A 27,421-nucleotide genomic window follows, 5' to 3' on the forward strand; every position below is an offset into this window, starting at 1 on the left:
CACTACACCTCCAATTTTGGTGTCATCTGTAAACTTACTAACTGTACCTCTTATGTTCGCATCCAAATCATTTCTGTAATTGACAAAAAGTAGAGGACCCAGCACCAATCCTTGTGGCACTCCATTGGTCACAGGCCTCCAGTCTGAAAAACAACCCTCCACCACCTTCTGTCTTCTACCTTTCAGCCAGTTCTGTATCAAAATGGCTAGTTCTCCCTGTATTCTGTGAGATCTAACCTTGCTAACCAGTCTCCCATGGGGAACCTTGTCGAACACCTTCCTGAAGTCCATATCGATCATGTCTCCCGCTCTGCCCTCAGAAATCCTCTTTGTTACTTCAAAAAAACTTAATCAAGTTTGTGAGACATGATTTCCCATGCACAAAGCCGTGTTGACTATCCCTAATCAGTCCTTGCCTTTCCAAATACATGTGCATCCTGTCCCTCAGGATTTCCTTCAACAACTTGCCCACCACTGATGTCAGGCTCACTAGTCACTAGTTCCCTGGCTTGTCTTAAACAGTGGCACCACGTTAGCCAACCTCCAGTCTTCCGGCACCTCACCTGTGACTATCGATGATACAAATATCTCAGCAAGAGGCCCAGCAATCACTTCTCTAGCTTCCTACAGAGTTCTATGGTACACCTGATCAGGTCCTGGGGATTTATCCACCTTTAACCATTTCAAGTCATCCAGCACTTCCTCCTCTGTAATCTGGACATTTTGCAAGGTGTCAGCATCTATTTCCCTACAGTCTATATCTTCCATATCCTTTTCCATAGTAAATACTGATGCAAAATACTCGTTTAGTATCTCCCTCATTTTCTGCGGCTCCACACAAAGGCCGGCTTGCTGATCTTTGAGGGACCTTTTTCTCTCCCTAATTACCCTTTTGTCCTAATGTATTTGTAAAAACCCTTTGGATTCTCCTTAATTCTATTTGCCAAAGCTATGTCATGTCCCCTTTTTGCCCTCCTGATTTCCCTCTTAAGTATACTCCTACTGCCTTTATACTCTTCTAAGGATTCACTCAATCTATCCTGTCTATACCTGACATATGCTTCCTTCTTTTTCTTAACCCAAAACTCAATTTTTTTGGTCATCCAGCATTCCCTGTACCTACCAGCCTTTCCTTTCACCCTAACAGGAATATACTTTCTCTGGATTCTCATAATCTCATTTCTGAAGGCTTCCCATTTTCCAGCCGTCCCTTTACCTGTGAACACCTGCCCCCAATCAGCTTTTGAAAGTTCTTGCCTAATACTGTCAAGATTGGCCTTTCTCCAATTTAGAACTCCAACTTTTAGAGCTGGTCTATCCTTTTCCATCACTATTTTAAAATGAATAGAATTATGGTTGCTGGCCACAAAGTGCTCCCCCACTGACACCTCAGTCAACTGCCCTGCCTTATTTCCCAAGAGTAGGTCAAGTTTTGCACCTTCTCTCGTAGGTACATCCACATACTGAATCAGAAAATTGTCTTGTACACACTTAACAAATTCCTCTCCATCTAAACCCTTAACACTGTGGCAGTCCCGGTCGATGTTTGGAAAGTTACAATCCCCTACCATAACCACCCTATTATTCTTACAGATAGCTGAGATTTCCTTACAAGTTTGTTTCTCAATTTCCCTCTGACTATTAGGGGGTCTATAATACAATCCCAATAAGGTGATCATCCCTTTCATATTTCTCAGCTCCACCCAAATAACTTCCCTGCATGTATTTCTGGGAATATCCTCCCTCAGCACAGCTGTAATGCTATCCCTTATCAAAAACGCCATTCACCCTCCTCTCTCGCCTCCCTTTCTATCCTTCCTGTAGCATTTATATCCTGAACATTAAGCTGCCAGTTCTGCCCATCCCTGACCCATGTTTCTGTAATTGCTATGATATCCCAGTCCCATGTTCCCAACCATGCCCTGAGTTCATCTGCTTTCCCTGTTAGGCCCCTTGTATTGAAATAAATGCAGTTTAATTTATTATTCCTACCTTATCCCTGTCTGCCCTGACTGTTTGACTCGCTTCTGTTCTCAACTGTACCAGTCTCAAATTGATCTCTTTCCTCACTATCTCCCTGGGTCCCACCCCCCCCCCCCCCCCCGCCCCCTTACTAGTTTAAATCCTCCTGAACAGCTCTAGCAAATCTCCCTGCCAGTATATTAGTCCCCTTCCAATTTAGATGCAATCCGTCCTTCTTGTACGGGTCACTTCTACCCCAAAAGAGATTCCAGTGATCCAAAGATGTGAATCATTCGCCCATACACCAGCTCTTCAGCCGTGTATTCATCTGCTCTATCCTCCTATTCCTACTCTCATTAGCTCGTAGCACCGGGAGTAATCCAGATGTTATTACTCTCAAGTACCTCTTTTTTTAAATTCCTGCCTAACTTTCTGTAATCTCCCTTCAGAATCTCGACTTTTTCCCTTCCTGTGTCGTTAGTTCCAATGTGGACAATGACCTCTTGCTGGCCCCTCTCTACCTTGAGCACATTCTGCACCCTCTCTGAGACCTCCTTGATCCTGGCACCAGGAAGCAACACACCATTCTGATTTTTCGCTGCTGGCCACAGAAACATCTGTCTGTACCTCAGACTAGAGAATCCCCTAACACAATTGATCCCTTGTAACCCGACATACCTCTCGTTGCATTAGAGCCAGTCTCGATACCAGAAACTTGGTTGTTCGTGCTACGTTCACCTGAGAATCCATCACCCCGACATTTTCCAAAACAACATTCTTGTTTGAAATGGGTATAGCCACTGAAGACTTCTGCACTAGCTGCCTATCTCTCTTACCTTTCCTGGAGTTAACCCATCTATGTGACTGTATCTGAGACTTTTCCTCATTGCCTCTACCTGTCTCTCCAACCAATTTATTTGATCTGATAACGTTCGCAACCAACAGCATTGATTGCAGATATAATCCACAGTAACCCTTAAGCTCTCTTTAAACTCCCACATCTGACAAGAAGTACATATCACTCTACTAAAAGCCATTTTTGCTCCTTCACAATCTACAGACCCAGAAAATAACACCGTCTTATTCCTCTACAAAACACTGCACAGGTTAAATTAATAGTTATGGCTTATGTTTTAAGTTTAATCAAGAGACAGATCTCAAAAAACATATAATCAAGAATGAACCCACACTACCCACTACTGCAGACTTTCAGTAGGCCACACTTAAAACAATTCACTTATCTGATTCTGTGCTGTGAATTTCGCTCAAACAGTTCCTCCAAGATCAGTTGTGAATTTCACTGTTTATTTGTTAATTTTTCTCAGACACACTCCGATGTCCAGCAATACATGAATTCAAACAGCAAAGGCAATAACACACTCTCTCTCTCTCTCTCTCTCTCTCTCTCTCTCTCTCTCTCTCTCTTTCTCTCTCTGTCTCTCTCTCTCTCTGCCCCCCTCCCTCCTGCACTGACCTCACCATGTGCTTCCTTTGTCTGTTCTTCTCCCTTTTTAAACTGCTGTTGTTTTGACTTTTATTTTCCAAAGTTCCAAAACAATGCAACAGCATATAAAACAGTAATTACTGCTCCTAGGATTCGAGGAAATCACCTCCAGTACCTAAAACACCTCAAAAAAGGCGCAGCTGTTACAACCAGAAATCTTCCCGTCCTCCATCTTGGATTATTCAGAATCCATTTAAATTGTGTGTAGAATAAGGCATATTTATACATGAAGCAATCTTGTTTGGCCAAATGATCTTGATTCATTCTATATGCTGTGATCTTCTTTAGCAGGCAGATCAATTTCTGTACTTGGAGGACTGGGGTGAAGGTCTGGTGAATCAGAGCACCCCAGTGCTGTGCGTATTGGATATCGAGACTGGAAACATTTCTGAGCTTCAGGGGATTCCTGAACACGTTTCCCCTGGGCAGGTTGGTGTTTTTCCTAGCTCTGTTATGTTTGTTCGGCTTCTAGAGTTAGTAGCACCAATCAGAGTTATGCTCTTTCAGAGGTGGCAAAGAACGATAAGCACTCAACATGAAGTTCTATGATATACACTGATTTGTGTTTCTGATTTCTATCATACAGTTAGTGTCATCCCTTAGTTTAGGCTGTGTTTGCCACCTCTCCTCCAACCACCACCAGGGAGGAGAGAAAGTTATGGCATTAGTTATCTAGCCAAACTTGTTCATTCTTGAGGTACCTGGCTTAAACCAGGTGTGTTTGCAGCTTCTCCCAGGTGAATAATGTGAGGCGCTGCAAGTTAAAATAGAAACTGATAGAATCAACTAACAGGAGAAAAATCCTTCTAAGAATTCAAAAAAATTCCATTCCTTTACAATAGAAAAGTAAAACTTTTCCTAACTGGAAACATTTGGTTGCAGCCTCTGACAGTTTGTTTTGATTTTTCACCATTCTCAGTATTTTGAATCTTGATTATTTCCAGGGATAAGAACATTTAAATGTACACTGAGCACGTATTGGAGTTAGTATGTCAGTGCAATATCAAATGAGACTTTTACAGCAGGCTGTTTACTATTTACTCTACTCTTGGTCGCTGGCTGGAAAGCAGATACTTCCCTACCATCATTAAAAATATATACATGTATAAGGTCAAACTTGTCACTGAATTTTATCAGTGGTAATAACAACTAAACAATTAATTTTCCTATAATGGCAAGATTTATCCATACTTTGTGGTGTCTTAGATGCACTCATTGTATTTTCTGCTGTTAGGCGCAAGCTACGTCCTAGCAGATATTTTCTGTTCCATTATGTCATTTGCGACATCAACAGTATATGAGGACTACCTTTTTCAGACATGAAGCTGTATGGAGAGAGTTGCAAATAGTTGCTGCCTGAATGCCCCGAACTTTAAAGTATAAAACCCAATAGCAAGAGCAGTGACAACCACCAGTGAGGGATTTTGTTATCTCTCATTCATTGTTGCAAGCAATTCAGCTGAAGGACTGAGTATTGTACACCAAAGAAAATTTGGAACATTACAACGCAGTACAAGCCCTTCGGCCCTCAATGTTGTGGCAACCTGTAAAACCAATCTGAAGCCATTTAACCTACACTATTCCATTTTCATCCATATGTCTACCCAATGACCATTTAAATGCCCTTAAGGTTGGCGAGTCTACTATTGTTGTAGCCAGGCCATTCCACACCCCTTCTACTCTCTCAGTGAAAAAACTACGTTTGACATCTGCCCCATATCTATCAGCCCTTAATTTAAAGCTATGTCCCCTTGTGTAAGCCATCACCGTCTGAGGAAAAAGGCTTTCACTGTCCACCCTATCTAACCCTCTGATTATCTTACATATCACAATTAAGTCACCTCTCAACCTCTTCTCAACAAAAACAACCTCAAGTCCCTCAGCTGTTTCTCATAAAACCTTCCTTCCATACCAGGCAACGTTTTAGTAAATCTCCCCTGAATCGCTTTCAAAGCTTCCGCATCCTTCCTATAATGTGGTGACCTAAACTGTATGCAGTACTCCAAGTGCAACCGCACCAGAATTTTGTACAGCTGCAGCATGACCTGATGACTCTGAAACTCAATCCTCTGCTAATAAAAGCTGACACACCATATGCCTTCTTAACAACCCTATCAACCGGGTGGCAACTTTCAGCAATCTGTGTACATGGACACCAAGATCTCTCTGCTCATCTAAACTAGCAAGAATCTTACCATTAACCCAGTAATCTGCATTTCCGTTACTCTCTCCAAAGTGAATCACCTCACACTTTTCCGCATTAAACTCCATTTCTCCCTCTCAGCCCAGCTCTACAGCTCATCTATGTCCCAGTAACCTATAAATCCTTTGGCACTGTCCACAACTGTACCAACCTTAGTGGCATACGCAACTTTACTCATCTGTCCTTCTATGCCCTCACCCAGGTCATTTATAAAAATGTCAAATATTTATAAATGTTTTTGTAATTTCTTAGTATCATTTTCAGTTGTTTGACGTCAATTGGTGAACTAGACGCTGGTGTAAAAATGCTGATTCTTTTTTCCTTTGTCAGGTCAGGTTTAAAAAAAAACGTTCAGCTGTCTTATTTAAGCTGTGTCGGGTTAAATCCTTTCTCTTAATGCAAGGAAATTAAGTTTCAAAGAATAACCTGATTGAGATGCACCATGAAACCATTTTGCATTAAATAATATGCAAATAAGTTTGAACATAAATTTGAGTGAAAAATTACTTCTGAAAAAGTTGTATTGATATCTCCAAGAATTTGGAGGCTGTAAGTATACTCACTCTCTGTTGCTGTGTTCTCAGGCGATCTGGGCCCCTACAGACAATGGCATCATATTTGTTGGCTGGTGGCACATACCCTGGCGATTGGGTCTGAAATACTGCACCAACCGGAAGTAAGTCACTGAGTAATGTCTGTTATGCAGTGCAAATAGTATTATTTTTTTTAAGTCTTGAAATGCCTGGACAAACTGGAAATTTGAGTTGGCTTTTTATGCCTAAGTCCTTTCACTTTAGCAATTCTCCAAAGCCAATCAAACTAGGAACAGTGCCATCATTTCCAATTCCCATCAAAGGTTTCGTGGTCTGATTGTTATCCATTTGTTTGGATAATAGTGCACACTGAGGTAGGATTCAATAACTTTTTTTCAGTAATACATTTTATGAATAAAAATCCATAACAGTTCAGGTTCTTTCGATAGAATATGTTGCTCTCTGAGTATCAGTAGGAATTGATAACAATTGACTTTTACAATATTTTACAATATACCACAATGACAAAGATAGCAACCAGGGAATTCTCAGCCCTTCTATGTATGACATAAAGGGTGCCTCAGACTGGCCTTTCCCCATTGACCCTTTGTGACAAGAGGTCCAAGCTTGGTATATTATTGAGCAGCTAGCCATGGACCTTGAATTGTGCTAGTCTGCAACTATCCGTTAACTGTGGACAACTCTTTGGACTAGAAGACCAAAATGTTTCAGGCAGGCTGAACAGCACCTCTCATCAAATCATTGTCCTCCAGCAGCAGTCATGTTTGTTTCAGGTTGCATACCTGGAAATGGCCCATAGAGCACAGTCTTGCACCAGGGAGCCACACATGATTAAATTTGACAAAATTCACTGCATCTTTTCCAGATGTTATTTGCAAAGTCTTTTCTCACCACTGGCAAGCCACATCTAGTTTTTTTGTTTGAGAGTTTGGATGATCAAGATTGTGTCCAAGGAATAGGCTGCACATTCCCTTCTCCTACAAAGTCTTAAGACATTGCATTTGGAAAAGTGTGTTTATGTCGTTATGATCCCAGCAAAACAAAAACAATTCAAGCTATCTAATTAATACACAAATTGAAAGACTTTTGAACACATGGCTAAACAAAATTGCATCTAAAACCAAACTCCATCACTTTATAATTAATTGAAATCCAAAGATATTTCTTCCCTACCAAAAATGTAAGTTTGACTTAGCTGCTGCTTTTTTAATTCTGGACCTGAAAGCTTGTGAGGCAATTTCATTTGAATAATCACACAACTTTCTCAGATGTTTGATAATGTGCTGACTTCCAATCAAACACTCTTGGTCTGGAAATTTGTAAACTAAACTCTTCCCCTGAGGTAACTTATTCCCTAACTCTTCCAAACAAACTCCTTTTTCTAGTAGAAATTGTACTTACATCTGACTTCAGTCTAGTCTCCATCAAAATGCCCAAAAGATTTTGAACGAATTTTTTAAAAGCTTGCTAGCTTTTGAAAAGCAAATGGCTTAAAGTGTATTGTCTTCCCTCGTAAACACCCAATTAACACTTTTGTTCCATTGACACTTTAGGGCATACTGGTTTAAAATCATGGTTCCTAAACAATTGACTAAGTTCATTTTTAAGATCAACATCCAAGTGCTCCTTGTTTGAGGCATTTTTATTTTCTAAAAAATTCCTTTTATCTCAATTTTTATGTTATGTTAACACTAGTAATATTTTGCTTTATACGGCAATCACATTTTACACAAATCCACTTGCATCATAGCATTCAGTTTCTTTCAAATGTGCTTTTGATAAAGTGTCTGTTTTATTTTCTTTTACAGACATGTAGTTAGTTTTTAAAATGTATGACTGGAGAATTAACCTTTTCCAAATCAACCCACTTGTCCTGGAAGTTTCCAAGAAAAACATTCATGCATTGTGCCTAGTATAATTGACATTTCTTTCACATTGTTTGTGATAGATGTTTCAAAATTATGTAGAGCCCAGCACAAGATTCGATTTCTCATTCTTCACTGTTGAATATTTGAATTAGCATGGAGTCAGGTTCTTCAAAAAATAACTGACTAGTTATTCAATCTCCATCTAGTGATTTTATGGTAAAATAGCTCCCAGACAGATATTATCTCCATTGGTGGTGCTGCTACCTTGTGTGAGGGCAATTTTTTTGAACGAGTCAGTTTGTTTCCCAAGAAAAATATCAATTTCATCCATAGGGGTTTACTTCACTACTTCTCATTTATGAAGTCACTCTTTAATCCAACTCTGTATAATGGGAAGTGTTTGTATCATACACACATATCTTCAATTAGATTAGATTAGATTAGATTACTTACAGTGTGGAAACAGGCCCTTCGGCCCAACAAGTCCACACCGACCCGCCAAAGCGTATACCACCCAGATCCACACTCCTACATTTACCCCTTCACCTAACACAACGGACAATTTAGCATGGTCAATTCACCTAACTTGCACATTTTTTTTTGGATTGTGGGAGGAAACCGGAGCACCCGGAGGAAATCCACACAGACACTGGGAGAATGTGCAAACTCCACACAGAGAGTTGCCTGAGGCAGGAATTGAACCCGGGTCTCTGGCGCTGTGAGGCAGCAGTGCTAACCACTGTGCCACCGTGCCGTCTCCTTCATTATCCCCTCTGGAAAACAAATAATATCTTCAGCCCAAATCGGTTACAGACGTCCTCCAGTTTACCTCAATATCTTTGTTTACCTCCTTGATTTGTAGCGTAAAGGAATACCTTCCCTTTTTAAGATAAAATACTTCGAGCTCCCACTGGTCTGACTGTCCTCTTAATACTGGAAGACTAATATTTTCATGATAGTAATGTGTCTCTTTATACTATTGCTGCAGTTTTAATACCCATTTCGTTTTCAGTTCCTCCTTTTCTGAAGATTCTTTAGATAGTCTTATTTGGTCTTCCATTTAACCTCTGACAATTAGCTTTGGTATGTCCAGTCTTATTAAAATAGAAATATGTTATTTTCTTTATATCACTTTTTTCTTTTATTACTTTGGCATCCTTGTTTGTCCCTAAAACTAATACCCATTCCATCTGCAGATTTTTCCCTTCTTCTGATTTCCTTGAGTATAGCAGTGTGACCATTTCCCAGCACTGCATGAGGTAGATATTTACCAGAACTATTGCTTCTCTGATCATTACCCTTGACAGTTGTTTAAGTGAGTTTTCAGCTTTGCAGAAATGTTAGCTGTAAATTTTTCTGTAATCATAATTATCTTATGTTCTCAAAACTTTTCACTTGGTTTACTAATCTAAACCACTGATCCTACAGCATTTGTTTTGAGCTGGCAAAGTCTCAAAATGCCTGATTAGGTTTGTTTCTTATGGTAAATTCCAATTGATAAACTTCAGGAAGAGTAAGTGTAACCTTCTTAACAGTTGCATAAATTACAGAGAGCTCTTCTGACAAATTGGTGTACACAATCATAGCTGTACCTGTTAAAATGCTTTGTTACATCAATGTACAAACTTCTTTCAGCCACTTTTATCCAGCTACCTTCTCAAATGAGGTGAAATATTTTTTCTACTCCATCCTCAGTAAGTTTCAGTACTAAGAATTTAAGTGAAATCAAAGTCCTCATTGGAATCAAAATCATCCTCTCAACTATTTTTTTCTTATCTTTCTCTTATCTTTAAGCTTTTCAATGGCCAACTCATTGTCTAATTACCCAATCTCTTTGGAATTCAAGCTTTTTAAGTCCATCTTCTTTTCCGTTAGTCTCTGTTTTTCTCTCCTTGCTTTCCACTTTCCTGTTTTCTCTCTTTCTCTTTCTCTTCTAAATCCTGGTTTTATTTTCATTTCTAGCTGTTTCCTAGCTAATTTGTGCTGTGACATCTCGATTTTAGATTTCCTTATTCTAAATGTCAGAAAATAATGTGAAGCATCTTCCCCTGACGCAATCCTGCTTTTACCTTCAATTTATATCTTAACTCTCTCAGTTTAGCCGCAGTCAATGATTGCACATAATCTACTCCTCTGTCTCCTACATCCAGAAAATTTAGTGACATCCAAATCCATTTTCGAAATCTGTGTAATTAATTTAACCACGACATAGCTTATTTATATTAGGCACCTCCACATACTAATCTTTAAAATAAACTCAGATCCCTCTTAAATTCTGAACTCTGATCTCTGCAAGATCCACCATGTTATCATGCCCAGCTGATGGTACCCCTGGGCAAGTCAGATCCAAAAATGCAATCTAGCTAGATAGATTCATTTTTTTTTCTTTAAAATGATAGTCTTCCAGCAAAGTGTAAATACTCAAGGCTATGCATTTTGGTTTTGCCAATAAAACAGAAATTTAGTCCACAAAACATATTTTAAGAGAGAAGGCAAGCCTAGTTAAATATGTATATCATGGTTTAAAGGTTTCAAAACAATTTCAAACTCTCTCTGCAAAATTATAGAAAATAAAAGAGATGTATAAATTAGCTAAATTGTTATTGATCCCTCTTAAGATTATCAGGCAAAAACAAAGCATCAAAGCACCAATGTTTAGTTGATTTGTTTGAACATATAATTCTTATTTGCTCGAGCAAATTTAGGATAGTTGACAATTAACTTTCAATCAATCTGTTAACTAACAAAATTACAAAGATGAATATATACTCAGAACAAAGTAACCTGAATTACAATGGAGGTACATGTTTTGGGAACTGTAAAATTACCAAAGTCTTGCAAAGGGACCCTTGCCTCAGATCTGGGCTGAGGTACAGGCTGAGATGGAGCACAGTATGTTTAAAATAAAAACAAAAACTGCTTCCTTATAATCAGTAGGTCTGACAGTATTTGTGGAAAGTCAAACATTTAACCTTTCAAGATGATGACTTACTTTCTTCAATATCAGATGTTATGCTGCATCTAATTTGACATTTTTGAAGCTGACATCAAGAGTCTGGAATTGAAGGCAGTTAATTTGACAGCATGGGTATCTGTCATTTTGAGAAACTCAAAAAAAACATGCTCCAGAAGAGCTGTGAGAATATGAAACTGAATCTTTAGGAGCAGCAGTTTCAGCATGTTGTTCAGAGATGGAAAAGAAAGTTTAATGTGTTCGATAGTTGTCAAAGTTAACTCACAATGCGCCTAAATGTTGCAAACAAGCTAAAGCCTTCCAGCATTATTACCTCAGTGCATTTCTGATGTATCTAGAAAAATATTGAAGAAACACAAATTGGATCTTAGCCCCTGCTTCTTATTGAGAAATGTGCATCTTTCGGACTGAAAGGATAGGCTGACAACCTTCTTCCAAGAATTTATCAATAATGCTCTGTAGCTTCGCATAGTGACAGCAGTCTGGTCATGATGCATGCTGAAAATTCACTGTGCGTGGAGACTCCAGATGCAAACTTAATGGTGCTGTTAGAGGATTAGACTGTTATCAGTGTTCAGTTTTATAAAGGAGAAAGTGAGGACTGCGGATGCTGGAGATCAGAGCTGAAAAATGTGTTGCTGGAAAAGCGCAGCAGGTCAGGCAGCATCAAAGGAGCAGGAGAATCAATGTTTCGGGCATAAGTTTTGATGCTGCCTGACCTGCTGCGCTTTTCCAGCAACACATTTTTCAGCTCTGATCTCCAGCATCTGCAGTCCTCACTTTCTCCTTTATAAAACTATAACCTCATTCATTTCTGTTTCTGTATCAGATCAGTGCTGTACTATGTGGACCTAAAGGGGAACGAATGTTGTAAGTGATTTTTCTTAGTCACATTGTACACGTTAGTTGATTATGAAATACTTGGCAATTTTAATACTTGGCAGTTGCTCCACATGAAGAAGTGTTCGAGTAGGACATTTAAATCTAGCATAACCCATTCCCAGGAGGCTGATTGCCCTGGTATGACTCATTCCAGGCACCCTTTTAGGCCTAATGTAGCTTATTGTCAAGTGTTGTTTAGAAGTGAAACCTATTCCCAGCAGCCTGTATAAGTTCACTATAATCCGTGACAAGAAACCTGTTGTTTAGGTGAAGCGCAACTCGTTCCCAGCAGCTTGTTTAGGCCCCATGTAACTCATTCGCTCCCATATTCACACTATATAATTTACATTTAGCTACCCGGGTATTCCTTGAGAATTCAACTCAATTGCAGAAATGTACCTGAGTTCGAAATGTTAGTTTTAATGCAACTCAATAACTATATCTGATAATCTGCATGACTTGTTTTCAAATGCTATTCTGCCCCAACTTTCCAAATATCTGAATATAATTATTCTTGACAAATTGAGATGCTTGTGTGAATTCTAATTTTTGAATATGCTAAATTATTGTTTACAGCGCAAATTTCTTCAGGAGTACATACTGTGCGTTCTCCACGCCTTAGTCTTGACCAGCATTATTTAATTTACCTGGAGGGTAGTGATGTTGGGACCCACCATCAGTGTCACAGCTTATCCTTGGTCAGTATCTTCCTCAATGTGACTGTAAATTTGTTCAAAGAATCTTATGAATAAGTAAATATTTTCCAGCTTTCTAAAGTATCAGAAAACATTTGAATATTCAACATTGCCTATTTTAATTCTGGGAATACTCAACAATCAAAATTGGACAATTATACAAAACTTGATCTTGTTACCATTCTCAGATACAAGATTATAAGTCTAAAAACTTCAAGTGAGTATTTTTGTCTTGAATTGCAAAAGTACAAGTCAGGTAATTGTTAAAAAAGAAATTATTTAGTTCATTTATCATGAGCAAATGACTAAATATTTCATAGAGAGGAAGACAGATTCTGGTTCAACACAGGACGAGCAAAAGCTTAGTCAAAGAGGTGAAACTGGATGCACCTCCTGGCTGTGTAGCAACACTGCAGTTGATGCACTGGCTGGATCTCTCAACAGCCCTCCTCAAGACCCCCTGACAATTACCTTTAAACTAGCTTGGTGTTGGTGTCAGTAAGTTTTGCTGAACCCCAACCGAACAGGTCACACAAACATCTCAACAGTTAAATAGATGAAGTCCAAAGACCAATTCCTAGTGAGCTGAGGTCCTTCATTTCCTGGCATGTGCTGCAGGCTTATGATTCACTTTGTCAGTTTTTCGTACAATGCTAAATTTCTAGCCAGCATGTCATATCCCCAATGGCCTCTTTGATGTCACTGTGGATCACAAGTTGCATGGGTTGGACTTGATCCTTCCATTGGAAAATAAATTGTCAGCACTCACAATGACCCTTTCTCACCTTTCGAGTGTTGACAATAATGGAGAAGAAACTTAAAATGTGTTCCTGACTTGTGTTAAAACTGACCTCGTGATGGTCATCCCCAAATGACTAGGATGATGAATTAGTTCAGTTATGTTACAAATGCACTGAGGGGTAACTGTGCAATAATTGAAATAAGTGAGTTTTTTTTAAGCTTGGTTCCTGGGCTAAGTGTCACTGGTGAGGCTAGTATTTATTGCCAACTGGAATTGCCATTGACAAAATGCTGGTCAGCTGCCACCTTGAACTGTTGCAGTCAATCTGAAGTAGGTACACTGTTGTTAGGAACTGTTGTTGTAACGAATCACATAATTTTTTTCAGTATAATTTGGACAAAAAAGTAACATCAACTGTGGTGAAGGTTGTGGATTATCCAACTGTGGGTGAGTGATGAAAAGTTTATCATTTTATTAGTTTGAAAAATAACAGCCTTCTTAAGGCTGCAGATTGTACCTGTACTGTTCTACAGGCACCAGATACTTTACAGTATCTTGGAGCCAGTTTGCACATTTAGGACTGGAATGTTATTGTCAACAGCCCATTTGGCTGTGTTTTTTAAGCATATTTTCCACTGAAGTCCCAGGACAGCGTTCAGCACCAGAAACCATGGCATCTTATTGATCCCATACCTGGCAGCACCACTGATGAATGTTGTCACCTCTGCTACGGTTACGACTGAAATCACACCACAGTTTAAAGAATGAACTTAGTTCCTAGGTTCATGAATTCACAATATCATTATTGTGCAAAAAATACATTGCTACATTGTAACAGATGTAGCAGAGTAGACTTTCAAATTTTATTCCTTATACTATTTCTGACTTCCTGTTTCTGAACAAGGAGGGCTGAAACCAGTTGAAAGAATGGGGTTTCTAAGCAAGAAACAATAGAAATCTATTTGGTTCTCCTTTCCAGTCCTAGTAGTCATGTGATACAGTGATGATGGATTTATGGAATAATCAGGGCAATCAATCACCATCTATTAGTAAACAACAGATTCAAAAAAGAACAAGAAAAACCCCACTTGTGAGCACTTATTGAACTATTGATCCAAATTGATCTCCATTCTGGCGGGTGTGCTACAAATGAACACATTTCACGAGGGAAATAACTCATTTACTGTATCTCCTATTCTGTATTTTAGTGTCTGAAAATATCTTGACGTGTGTTACTTTTTTTTTCACATTTCAAGTTTACTTAAGTAAATTACTAATCTGATAAGTCTGAACTTGATTGGAACCCAATTCTTTCTTTCCAAATCAGTCACAGATATCAATATGATATTTTTTTCTTGGAAGGTTGAGAAACAGTTTGGTCAGTTAGTATATTCCTGAGCAGTACATATATCTATCTCGATATAATTAACCTTAACTACAACTGTGGAGCAGAGCAGTTGCTGTACCTGCCCTAGAGGTTTTCTTTTCTTCCAACTCTGAATATACAAGTGGATCCTGTTCCACTATGATGTAAAAAAAATCCCCACTGGGGAATAATTCCTCTGTATGCTCTGTGCAACAAAGTCTGAAGCCTATTTTTAGGGAACAAACCTACAGTTTTGTTACATTGAGAAAATAATCATTCACTGAACAGTGAGAATTGTTAGACATGAATTCAAATTGATGGTATTACATGTATACATTTTAAAATAATAACAAATGTATGTTTCAGATGGATTTACTGGCATTTACTGCTCTGACCTAGCGCTGAACTGCTGGGCAAGGGATAGCCAAAGGGTCGTGATTGACACAGCTCAGAGAAGCAGAAAGGTAACTGGGTTATCATTGTATAGGACCAAATGGAAAAGGAGCATAAAATCAGGTTGATAATTGATGTTAGAGGAAGTGTTGTGTAATTTTTTATTCAATCATGGGATGTAAGCATTGCTGGCTGCCCATCCATGATCACCCCAGGGAGCAGCTAAGGATCAACCACATCACTGTGGGTCTGGAGTCACAAGTAGGCCAGACTGGGTAAAGGCATCAGATTTCCTTAAACAGCATTAGTGAACCAAATAGATGTTTTCCCCTAATATTACTATTGGTTTTCATGATCGTCATTAGACTCTTAATTCTCAATGATGGTATTTGCATCTGGTTCCCCAGAACATTATCCAGGCTTCTAGTCTTCCAATAATACCACTAGGCCAGTGCCTCCTTGCTATAATGTGAAAGCCGTGCTTATCACCAGAAGGTTCCGGTAGTGCTGCATGTAAAGGACCAAATGGAAAGGATTGGCAACTTCAGGAGAGGATTGAAAGAATTGTGGAAGAATAGATAAATTAGCAGTACAATCCAAAGAAGAAGAAAAGAGTAATGTGCCCAAGTGCATCAGCAAATCTTGTGCTAAAAATCTTCTTAATTAAAGTTTTTGATGATGAATCTTCATTATTGGTGAGATCATCCAAAAGCACAGGCACAGTTTTCACACATCCTTGATGACACCAAACTCTACTTCACTATTACCTCTCTCAACTCCTCCATCATTGCTAAACTATCAGACTGCTATTCCGATATCTAGAAATAGATGAGCGGCGATTTCTTCTAGTAAAGAATTGTAAAGGTTATAGCTATTCCTCCTGCTCCTTTTCCTAGCTACCCACGTGACCCTGAGATGAGCTTCTGACTGCATTTGCACCATCGTGAAGACTGTTTATTTCCATTTTATAACATTGTCTGACTTCCCTGCTGCCTCTGTTCATCTTCTGGAACATTTATTTGTGTCATTATTAATGTAAGAGTTAATTATTCTAGTACATTCTGGGCTGCACTCTTTGATTTTTACCTTACAACAACTTGAGTTCATTCAAGATGTTACAACTTGTGCCCTAACTATTACCCGGGCCAATGGAACTATTCCACTTGTGCTTGCTGACCTGCATCAGTTTCCAGTCAGGCAACTCATTTGAAAATTCTCATTTGTTTTCAAAGCTTCCTTGGCTTGTTCTCTCAGTCTGTCCGGAGCATCCCTGGCCTCAATTTGTTCCACCACTGGTGTCCTTGCCTTCAGTTGCTTAGGACTTCAACTTTGGAATTCCCTCCCTTTCTCTTTCTTTCCTTTTTGAGGAGACCATTTTAAATCTGCCTCTTTTGTGGCTTGAAGTCTTGTTTTGTTTTATAGCGCTCCTGGATAGCACCTTGGGACATTTTATTAAGCTGAAGGCATGACTAAATATGTTTTGTTGTTGAGTAACATGGTACCCTTGGTTTAATAAATACAATTAAAGAAGTCCATTAGAATTGAATTTTAAACAACTGTTTTAAATAGAAGTCACTCTGTAATGTTTATTTAAAGTAGCACAATGCAAATTTATCTTTATTCGGTTTAATCAATGTTACTGCGTGTGGATTTAATTTTCTATTTCACTTCAGTTTGTGAAGCATTGTGTCAACTTTGAAGTGTATAAATAGGTATGAGTAATATGCTACATTCACAATGTTGACTTTATTTTGGAATGTAAATGCAGTGTATCAATATGAGACTTGTCACTTTTGACTTCAACATGCTTGAATCATTGGAGAAGGCACTCAATTATAGGTTTAATCACTTCACAATTCATTATATTCTTGTTTTCGCTCTTCCTTGAGATTGGAGGGAAAGGTGTAGGTTTGTTTTGGTTTTGCTACTGACAATGTCTTTCTTCACCCAAATGACCATTCTTCACATTTAGTTCTTGACTGTGACAGACTACTAGCTTTTAATTCACTGACAGCATCACAACCAAGTTTTATTCTGCTTTTATCCTACAATCCTATGGTGTAACTGAAAATGAGAATGTGAGTTTTTTTAAAAATTTCTTTTCTTTCCTCACTAGGTGCCGGTGCCAGTTGTTTTGTTCTTAAATACTGTTTTGACTAAGATATGGAAAATATTTCATTCTTTAAACTCATTCATGATATGCAGAAGTGTTCACATACTCAACTAATAAGGCTTAGTAAAAACAATGACCGCAGATGCTGGAAACCAGATTCTGGATTAGAGGTGCTGGAAAAGCACAGCAGTTCAGGCAGCATCCGAGGAGCAATAAGGCTTAGTCTCTAATGCTGATCTGTGTTTGTTCCTTCCATTCTCAGGATCTGATTGTGATAAACATTGCAACAGGAATTGTGACATCACTCACTACTGGTAAGTATTGCTTGTTTCTCTTTCCTCTTCCATTGCATCCACACTGTTTCCAGTATGACTTTGAAGAAAAGAAAATCAGGATATAGGCCTTGCATTTTATTTCCTGCCTAATTTTTGTCTCATCCTTGCACCTCTCTCCATCTTTTTTATATAGTCACTTTCTGCTGTAGAAAGAAAGTCATAGGATGCAAAAAATCCAGGTGGCAAGATTACTGTCTGGATTGAAACACAGTCATGTAGAGACATCTGTCATACCCATGTCATAGTGTCATACAACACAGGAACAAACACAGATCAGCATTAGAGACTAAGCCTTATTGCTCCTCGGATGCTACCTGAAACAGACCCTTTCATCCGACTAGTCCATGCCAAACTTGTTCTCAAATCAAACTAGTCCTACTTGCCTGCGTTTTGGCCCATATCTGTCAAAACCCTTCCTATTCATTACTTATCCAAATGTCTTTTAAATGTTGTAACTGTACCATGAGGCGCACACACTGTAGATAGACTTCTCTTTGATAAAGTTCTCTTTTTGTTTTTAGATCAGATTCCCTATAGTGTGGAAACAGGCCCTTCGGTCCAACAAGTTCACGCCGACCCTCTGAAGAGTAACCCACCCAGACCCATTCCCCACATTTACCCCTAACTAATGCACCTAACACAATGGGCAATTTAGCATGGCCAATTCACCTGACCTGCACATCTTTGGATTGTGGGAGGAAACTGGAGTACCCCCAGGAACTTCCTGAGGAAGTGGTGGATGTGGGTACAATTACAGCGCTTGAAAGACATTTGGATAAGTACATGACGGGCTTTAAGGGATATGGGCCAGGAGCAGGCAGGTCAGGCTAGTTTAGTTTGGGATTATGTTGGACATGTAATGGTTGGACCGAAGGCTGTATGACTCTGAAGTACGAGTCGCTATGCTTCTCTCAATGTTGGGAAAATCATTTTTCAAAATGTATTCCAACATTCGTCTCTCTGAAGAGCAGAATAAATGTGGCAGAAATTTTTAAAACTTGGAAGGCTGCTTTCAGGCTGAAGTGAACGTTACATTTGAGCAATATAGATTCAATACTAGGCAACAAAGTTTTTTTAGATCTGTTGTCAGCAGGTAATATAATTGACTCGGCTTGCAGAAATATGTAAATTTGTGCAAATACTGATGAACTAATTCAAAACAAAATCACTTTAGACATTAAAACCATGACAGCTAAAAATAGAATTTCTGATTCTTGAAGAAGTTATAGAGATATATAGAAGTTTTGAGCTGGTAAAACAGCAGCCATGTGCATACGTGAAAATACAGGTGAATTTGTCCACAGTGTGAAGAAGCAATCCAGGGCTGTGCACTAAATTGATCAGCTGCTTATATCTGTCCATTATATTGAGAAACAGCCTACACATTCCAAGTTCAACAATTTGGAGAACAGAAAAAGTATCCACAGGACATGCAACAGAAAAATCAAATTTGAAGAACAAGTTGCAACTATTGTGGAGGTCAACAGTATAAAACAGAAGAAAGCCTGGCCAGCACAGAAAAACATTCTTGTAACCGCAAGAGCGAAACCATTTTGTGCACGTGTTTTACTAGGTGTTAGACAAGCAGGCTTATAAAGACATTTGCTGCCAAGACGTCAGGCAACATTTTCGACACATCAAGTGTGGCTACAAGAGAGGTGTCAGAACTGGCACGATTACCTTATTCAACAAACGCTTCTGTTGCCACCTCAAATTTGACCTGAACTTTGATTAATTTTAAAAATGAAAACTCCAGATTGACAGGTTCCATGCATTAAAACTTTTGAAATGATTTCGCAAATTTTGAATGCCATAAGCACAGATTTCTTTTGAATGTGAAGTTTAGGATTTTTTAGTATTCAAATTTGAATTCAGCAACAGGTTGCCTATGATTTTTCAATACACCTTTTGAATAATGTATTGAAAATTGCCCACTAAAGGGGATTTTGATTGCTACAACATTATTCATTTTCTGTAAAGTCATCTTGAACCATATTTAAACAAAATGAAAGATGATAGTTGTTGTGTATATTACATTCCTATCCGCAGCACTCACAGAAATAAGTTCTTCTATGCTGATATTGACAGGTATTTGATTTTTGAGCAAGCAAGTTTGCATACCAGGCAGCAGAGCCATACAGAGAATGTATTTCCTTATTGTACAGGATAGTCTATTCAGGCGATTAGACTGGTGAACGCAAGGAATTACTGTTAAAGCCTAAGTATCATTTGTCGTTGTGTTCCTTTGAAGTCTGAAGAGATCATCTCTGTACAATAGTAGGTATCTTACCTTAAGCATTTAAGATTTAAAGCAAAAAATTGCCATGGACATGGAGATGATAACAGTTGTCTAAATGCTGGGTCTGTATTCAAATCCCTGTACACACTATTGGGGGGATTCCCTTGAGACCCATTCCATTTAATAAAACAGGAATGGTGGTTGGACCAGGACTGATCCTCTCAATTATTCATTGGGGCGTAGGTAGGTCTGACAGAGAATCGAATGAGTCATTCATGCAAGGCTCTGACCAGACCATTTATTCTACCAACGATGAGGTCACCTGGGACACTGCAGGTTGTAACATGCAAAACTATAAAGGCTGGTTCCAGCCTCACGACAACCTTTCACGTACACCCCCGGCTCTGTCCCTCACAAACACCACAGGTGAAGGAATACCCACGGAGACTATTTGTTTTAAACGTAATCGCACGTCAGGGTGAAATGCCGGAACCAGTGAATGTTCCCATTCCCTGCTCCTTATCCCGCCCGGCTTCTGATCGTTTCTTTCTGAAAGTATTCTGAGCCTTGAGGTTGTCAACATGATTATAGGTAAAACATTCAAAACCGTTTGGACTGTAATTCAGACTGATTACTTGAGGACTTAGATTGGTACTTATTTTGTCTGTGGTCTCAAGGCCTACCTTTGGGTCCTTCCAAATTCATCCGGATCTTGCTATCTTGCCTATGTGGTGCCTGTTGTTCGCCATTTCAGTTCCCACCACCTTCATCCCAACCTACACCTACTTCGATCCCAATGGTCCATCACTGAGACTGAGTGATTATTTATTATCACTTTCATCGCGTATGGGACTGCTAAGGCTGCTGGGGAACTGATCAATATGGCCTCAACCTTGGAAAGGCTGGCTAATGAGACTGTCTATGGCTTTGCAACTGTTAGCACGGCCATCTCTGAGGTGTCGGCTGAGGTCATTGTCACCCGTACTGTTGCATTGTAGAACCGTTTAGCCCTTGACTATTTGCTAGTGGCACAAGGTGGCACCTGTGCTGTTATTGGCCCTGAGTGCTGCACGTACATTCTAGATGCCTCAGACAATATAACTAACCTAGCAGATCACATCCGCTTGGAGACTGACAGGATCCGGCAAGAAGGGAAAGAGGTTCATGATTATAATGCCCCGGGGTGACTAGGATGACTACAAGGCAGATCTTTTGCATGCCTTCATCATGTTCATTGTTACTATCATCACGCATTGCGTTGTTATGGTTGTCCTTAACTCGTTGTAAAGTTTTGACAGCAAGAATTATGCTGAGCACTCGCTCCCACTTTGAGTCACCTGGGAGTCACCCCTCTTTCTGGTCCCACTGATGATTACTGGATGTAGGTGGTCTGTTCGTCATGCTCCTGCATGTCTCAGACCACAAAGGGGGAAACTGAAGACAGAAACTAACTAAAGAATAAATATTTACAGAATACAACGTCGTAGTATACCATTCACTGAACCAGTGAACTCTGCGTGTGCATGTACAGAACAAAACGGCGTGTACGCTGCTCCTGGAAACAGTGATCTCTGTGTCCGCGTGCACAGAACACAAGAAATCATCTTTCATGGGCTTTTGTTGGACATGTCATCCAGACTATAAAAACTGCTATACCTGTTGTTTGGGGAGAGACAGCATGGTCAAGTCCCGCTGTTAGGGTCAAAATCATGCTGCCCTCCCAAAACCTTTTAATTTAATAAATTTCTTTGACTTGCTTCTAAATTTCAGTTTTATTAATTTTACAACAGCGTTACCCTAAACATTTAAGATTTAAAACAAAAATTGCTATTGGCACTGAGTTGATAACAGTTGTCTAAAATGTTACAAGATAAGTTTGGTCCAATTTAGTTCAACTGTCCTATTTTTTTTTTCCTATAATGTAACTAAACAAACTCTTGACCAAGCCTAAGATTTTCAACCTCACAAATCTACTAGGAAGACAATTTAAAGTATTGTTCATGATTTGAATACAGAGGTCCTCCTAGTTTAGTCCATGTCAACATAGAAACATTCTGAACGCTCTCAGAACTCCATTTTCCTTGAGGCTTATCAATCTTGAGTAAGAAAAGGTCTTTCTGCTGAGTGTGACATGTTACTAGTGAGCACTTGAAGTATTCAGTTTTGTCTGCCATAGATTCAGAGGTTGGGAGCTGGATGCTGCTGGACATTCAACAGGACTTGATGGTAGTTAGCTGTTCATCCCCTAACTGTCCGCCCACTTTGGTAAGTAGACCTTTTGATTCAATTAAACCCATACTATTTATTTTCTTAAAATGATATAATGTCTGAAATCTAACACTGACCATAAACTGTAATTGTAGAAAACAGTTAGGTATTGGGCCAAGGAGTCTGATAATATTGGTAATGTATACTTATGTTTTAAATATTCAAAAATATTATTTATTACGCAAGTAATATCAAAATTCTAACTGTGCAGTACTTAAGTGATTTTATTTACCCAGTCTACAGCACTTACGAATTCTTGAACATTCACATGAGGTGAATAAGCTCAGAAACGTACCTGCATTGGCACAATTTTCTGACAGGTGGCAGCCCCAGATTGGGAATTAAGTCTGTTGTATTTAAGACTTTTCCAGTCTTCTGCACTGATGGAGACCTCACTGTGCAGAGTCCAAAGATTGAAATAAAAACTTGCAAAACATTTTAAAGAATACCTGCCTCCAATACTTTGCTTCCAGATACCCAAGAAGGATGTTGGTTGAAAAAGCAGCAATAAACTCTGTTGCATCTTCAATCTGCTCAAGAAACTTTGTCTGGCTATGTAAAATTTTGAAATTTTAAATAATCATAGTTGTAGAGAAAACTAGAGTCAATGGGAATTGAAGAAAACTCTCTGCTATTTAGAGTTGTATTTGACACAGACTAAGATTGTTAAGGTTGTTAAAAGTCAGTCATCTCAGCTCCAGGGCATCACTGTAGGAATTCCTCAGGGCAGCGAACTGGGCCCAACTATCTTTCACGGCTTCCTCAATGGCCTTCTCTCCATTACAAGGTCAGAAGTGAGGATATTTGCTGATGACTGCATAATGTTCAGTAGCATTCACAGCTCCTCAGATACTGAAGCATTTCATATCTAAGTGCAGCAAGACTAGGACAATGTTTGCATTACCAGTCATCATACCACGTATCTCTATGCACAGAAATGACTTGTAAAGTGGTCTATTATTCATGGCTTATCCTCTTTAACTTCATTAGGTGGCGTAAATAATTCTTGAGCTCTGTAGGGTGTAGTGAGGCCACATTGAAGCATCAAAGGGCAACACTGCAGAGTACTGTCTCATCATCGTAAGCCACAGCCTAACCTAGTGGCTCCACATGGCACAGAGAAAAGCCACAATTATAAAATTTATGGAACATAACAAGCAATATTGCTGAGATTTGTAAAAGCTATTCCATTTCTATAGAAAGTAGGTTTCTTGCCAGCTGCAGGCCAAGAGGAGCGGATTACTTGGGTGACACTGGATGAAACTGAGCCATTGTCAAGAATAGAGTGGAAAATCCTGACTTTTACCCCTCCACCTGAACAGACACATCCTAATTTCCGTAAGTAGCTTGGGACACATTGCATCTGGCAGATCTTCATCTCAAGGATATTTATAGTTTTATTAAATCTTTAATCACTCTGTTTTCAGTTCCTGCACACAGCTGTGCATAACCGTATTTGAATAAAAAGCTTTATGACTTCTTTCTGTTGCTGCATTTTAACTGCTTCATATACCAGTGTGGTGCTGGAAAAGCACAGTAGGTAGGCAGCATCTGAGGAGCAGGAGAATTGACATTTGTTTCAGGGATGTAGAGGAAAGGACAGCAAAGATGATTCTCGATAGGAGCGAGAGTAACAGGGTAGTTGTTATGGGGGACTTTAACTTCCCCAGTATTGACTGGGAATACTATAGTTCAAGTAGTTTAGATGGGTTAGTTTTTGTTCAGTTTGTGCAGGAGGGTTTTCTGACATAGTATGTATACAGGCCAACAAGGGGTGAGGCTGGGTACCAAATGGACCTGGCCAGGTGTTCGATTTGGAGGTAGGTGAACACTTTGGCAATAGTGACCATAATAGGTAGCACAAATATCCCAGAAGCATCAAATCACTTTGGCTTGTTAATATGCTGAGTGTGCCATGATCTACCAGGCCTTCGGAGACTGCACTTGCTTGATGTCAGATTGTTGTTATCATTTTATATTCCTTATCTTGCATGTTAATGAGGTAAAGGAGTAATTTCAATGATTGCAACTGTATTGGTATTCCTCCTTTGGATCTAGGTTCTGGAATTCCTTTAGTAAAAGCACTGTGGGCCTACCTCCAGCACTCAGACTGTTGCAGTTCAGGAAGATGGCACACTGCCACCTTCTGCAGGGCAGTCAGGAATAAATTAATGCTAGCCTGTCATTGATAACTGCATTTCGTGAAGTGTTTTATTGAAGAAAGGAAAAAGCATTTTTTTCTCTGCCCTGCATCATTCATTTCCTGTAGATCTTGTTGGGCAGAGTTGTGCTAAATTGGCAAGAATATTAATATTAGAGTTGTTGTTCTTATTGGTTTCCCACCATTGAAAAAAGCTAATTGTGATTTCACATATTGTGTTCCCAGTCAAAATGTCTCTCTGATGTGGAGGTGTTGGTGTTGAACTGGGGTGAACTCGATCAGACGTCACACAACACCAGGTTATAGTCCAACAGGTCTATTTGAAATCACAAGCTTTTGGAGCGCTGCTTCACCTGACAAAAGAGCAGTACTCCAAAAGCTTGTGATTTCAAATGAACCTGTTAGACTATAACCTGGTTTTGTGACCTCTGAGAATGTTTTTCATTCAAAGAATAGGGAGATGTAGGTCACCAAGAGTTACCTAAAGTTGAGTGAAGAATTATTATTTTTGAATTTTGATCATTTTATTTTAATTGTGCTTTGTTGTTTCTTGATTTGCTGACAGCTGACCTCCAATTTGAAAGCATCCTGCTCATACCTGGAAAGAATAAGAATATCAAACCTCCACTTATTGTAATTCCACATGGTGAGTGGAAACCCAGGCCACACATTGGGCTGGAAAAGGTGCATGAAACGAGACACGGTTAAAATGTTGAACTGTATCTAGCTAACATTTGTTCTTACATAAAGAGGGGCAGCTATTTCAGGAGCTGGGGAGAAACTTTACAGAATTGCACCTGAAGATTGGATAGTAGGAGTCAAGTCCACAATAAGATTAATTGTACCTCAATGAATAATTTGCTTCATGAACCGTACCTTTCATTTAAATTGAGTCTGAAAATTAAAGAATGAGAGAAACAGTAAAATTGTTATTAACAATTGAATGTTGGGATGCTTAAAGAGAAAAAAGTTGTTGGACATGTCCATTAGCTGTCAGTAAAGTAAAAAATGTTTTTTGGAGCCATTCACAGGATGTGGATATCATTGGTAAAATAAAGCCAGCATGCCTCCCATTCTTAATCATTTATAATCCTTGTGAAGGGGAAAGTGAGTCACCTTAACATTTGGCTTTTGGCCATTTCAGACAGCACTTAAGAGTCAACACATATAGAGCCGACCATAACAAATAGGAGCAATGGTAAACCATGTAGCAAATTGAGCCTGCTCTGCTATTCAGTAAGATCATGGCTGAATTAACTGTGGCCATTACTTCTCATTCTCCATAACTTATACACTTAATGGTAAGGTCCTGGGGAGTGTTACTGAATAAAGGGACCTTGGAGTGCAGGTTCATAGTTCGTTGAAAATGAAGTGTCAGGTAGATCAGATAGTGAAGAAGGCATTTAGTATGCTTTCCTTTGTTGGTCAAAGCATTGAGTATAGAAGTTGGGAGGTCATGTTGTGACTGTACACAAATAATCTGTATAACTTGGTCTTGAATATGTTCAATGACTCAGTGCATGCTGCACAGTGGAGAAGGGAACTCCACAGACTAAGCACCTTTTGAGAGAAGAAATTTCACCTCATCTCCCTTTTACATGAGTGACCCCTTATTTTAAACTGCTCCCCCCATTTCCCCCCCCATCCCAATTCTAGTTATTTACTTTATCTGAATGCCAACCTTTTGTGATTCATGTACAAGGATACCCTGCATTGAATTGATAACAAATGCTTTGCTGTTCTTCCCATCAAAGTGGATAATTTCACATTTTTCCTACATTTTACTCCCATTTGTCAAATATTTTACACTCACTAGTCTATTTCTTTCTGTCAATTATTTTGTATCCTCTCGCAACTTGCTTTCTTATCTGTGTTTGTCTAATCAACAAATTTTCTGGAATATACATGAGGAGATCAAGTTTCATTCCCTAAAGGAGATTAGTGAACTAGTTGGATTTTTATGACAATATTTTCACTGTCACTATTCCTTACACATGTTTTTTTATTCCAGAATTATTATTAAATTGAATTTTTTTTAGATTAGATTATTTATTTAAATTAAGGTTGTGAATATTTCCCCAAGATTTCTTTTCTTGTGGGATTTTGACTGAATTAAAAGAATGATGAATTAATTATAATTGGTGAAAGACTTTGTTCACCATTTTGTTTTCCAAAAGTGCCCTAACTAATGTCCTGAACAGCCGCAACATGACCTCCCAACTTCTATACTCAATGCTTTGACCAACAAAGGAAAGACGCCTTCACTATCCTATTTACCTGGCACTTCATTTTCAATGAACTATGAACCTGCATTCTAAGGTCCATTTATTCAGTAATACTCCCCAGGACCTCACCATGAAGTGTATAAGTCCTGCCCTGATTTGCCTTTCCAAATTCACATTTGTCTAAATTAAACTCCATCTGCCACTCCTCAGCCCATTGGCCCATCTGATCAAGATTCCTTAGGTAACCTTCTTTGCTGTCCACTACATCTCCAATTTTGGAATATTGTGTGCAATTCTGGTCTCCCTCCTCTCGAAAACCTGAAAGGTTCTGACAAGATTTATATGGTTGTTGCTAGGGTTGGAGCTATAGGGAGAGACTGAATAAGGTGAGGCTGTTTTCCTTGGAGCCTTGAAGGCTGAGGGGTGACGCTTATAGAGTTTATAAAATCATGAGGGGCATGAATAGGGTAAATAGACAAGGTCTTTTTCCTGGGTTGGGGGAGTCCAGAACTAGCGAGCATAGGTTTAGGGTGAGAGAGGAAAGATTTAAAAGGGACCTAAGGGCAACTTTTTCATGGAAAGAATGGTGCATGTATGGAATGAGCTGCCAGAAAAAGTGGTGGAGGCCAGTAAAATTACATTTAAAAGGCATTTGCATGGGTATATTAATAGGAAGGGTTTAGAGGGATATGGGCCAAGTGCTGGCAAATGGGATTAGATTAATTTAGCATATCTATTCGGCATGGATGAGTTGGACCGAAGGGTCTGTTTCCGTGCTGTATATCTCTGTGACCTTTTCATAGCTTGTTACTGTATCTCCAAGTGTGTCCCATATTAATTTGTTATTTGGGGTGCAGCAACTATCGATATGTAGGCAAATCAGAAGGAGAAACAGAAAGGACATTCAGGTTTATTATCATGTCAGTCACTCATTCAG

At 39.1% G+C, this 27,421-nt stretch overlaps 1 protein-coding gene across 3 annotated transcripts in view; it reads left to right on the top strand.

The window, feature by feature from the left end:
- The window catches only part of LOC140483867 (acylamino-acid-releasing enzyme-like), a 60,836-nt gene that overhangs the window by 15,263 nt on the left and 18,152 nt on the right, over positions 1-27,421 (top strand). For 2 of the 3 annotated variants that reach the window (XM_072582645.1, XM_072582647.1), the window contains 10 exons: positions 3,755-3,895; positions 6,254-6,345; positions 11,895-11,935; positions 12,524-12,645; positions 13,771-13,831; positions 15,117-15,214; positions 17,519-17,570; positions 22,007-22,095; positions 23,298-23,436; positions 24,825-24,905. In XM_072582645.1, coding sequence (XP_072438746.1) covers positions 3,755-3,895; positions 6,254-6,345; positions 11,895-11,935; positions 12,524-12,645; positions 13,771-13,831; positions 15,117-15,214; positions 17,519-17,570; positions 22,007-22,095; positions 23,298-23,436; positions 24,825-24,905 — 916 coding nt within the window. The remainder of the gene's footprint in view (positions 1-3,754; positions 3,896-6,253; positions 6,346-11,894; positions 11,936-12,523; positions 12,646-13,770; positions 13,832-15,116; positions 15,215-17,518; positions 17,571-22,006; positions 22,096-23,297; positions 23,437-24,824; positions 24,906-27,421) is intronic. The other variant, XM_072582646.1, reaches the window with a different exon arrangement.

The sequence above is a fragment of the Chiloscyllium punctatum genome, chromosome 12, assembly GCF_047496795.1.
Source record: "Chiloscyllium punctatum isolate Juve2018m chromosome 12, sChiPun1.3, whole genome shotgun sequence".
Classification (NCBI taxonomy): Eukaryota; Metazoa; Chordata; class Chondrichthyes; order Orectolobiformes; family Hemiscylliidae; genus Chiloscyllium; species Chiloscyllium punctatum.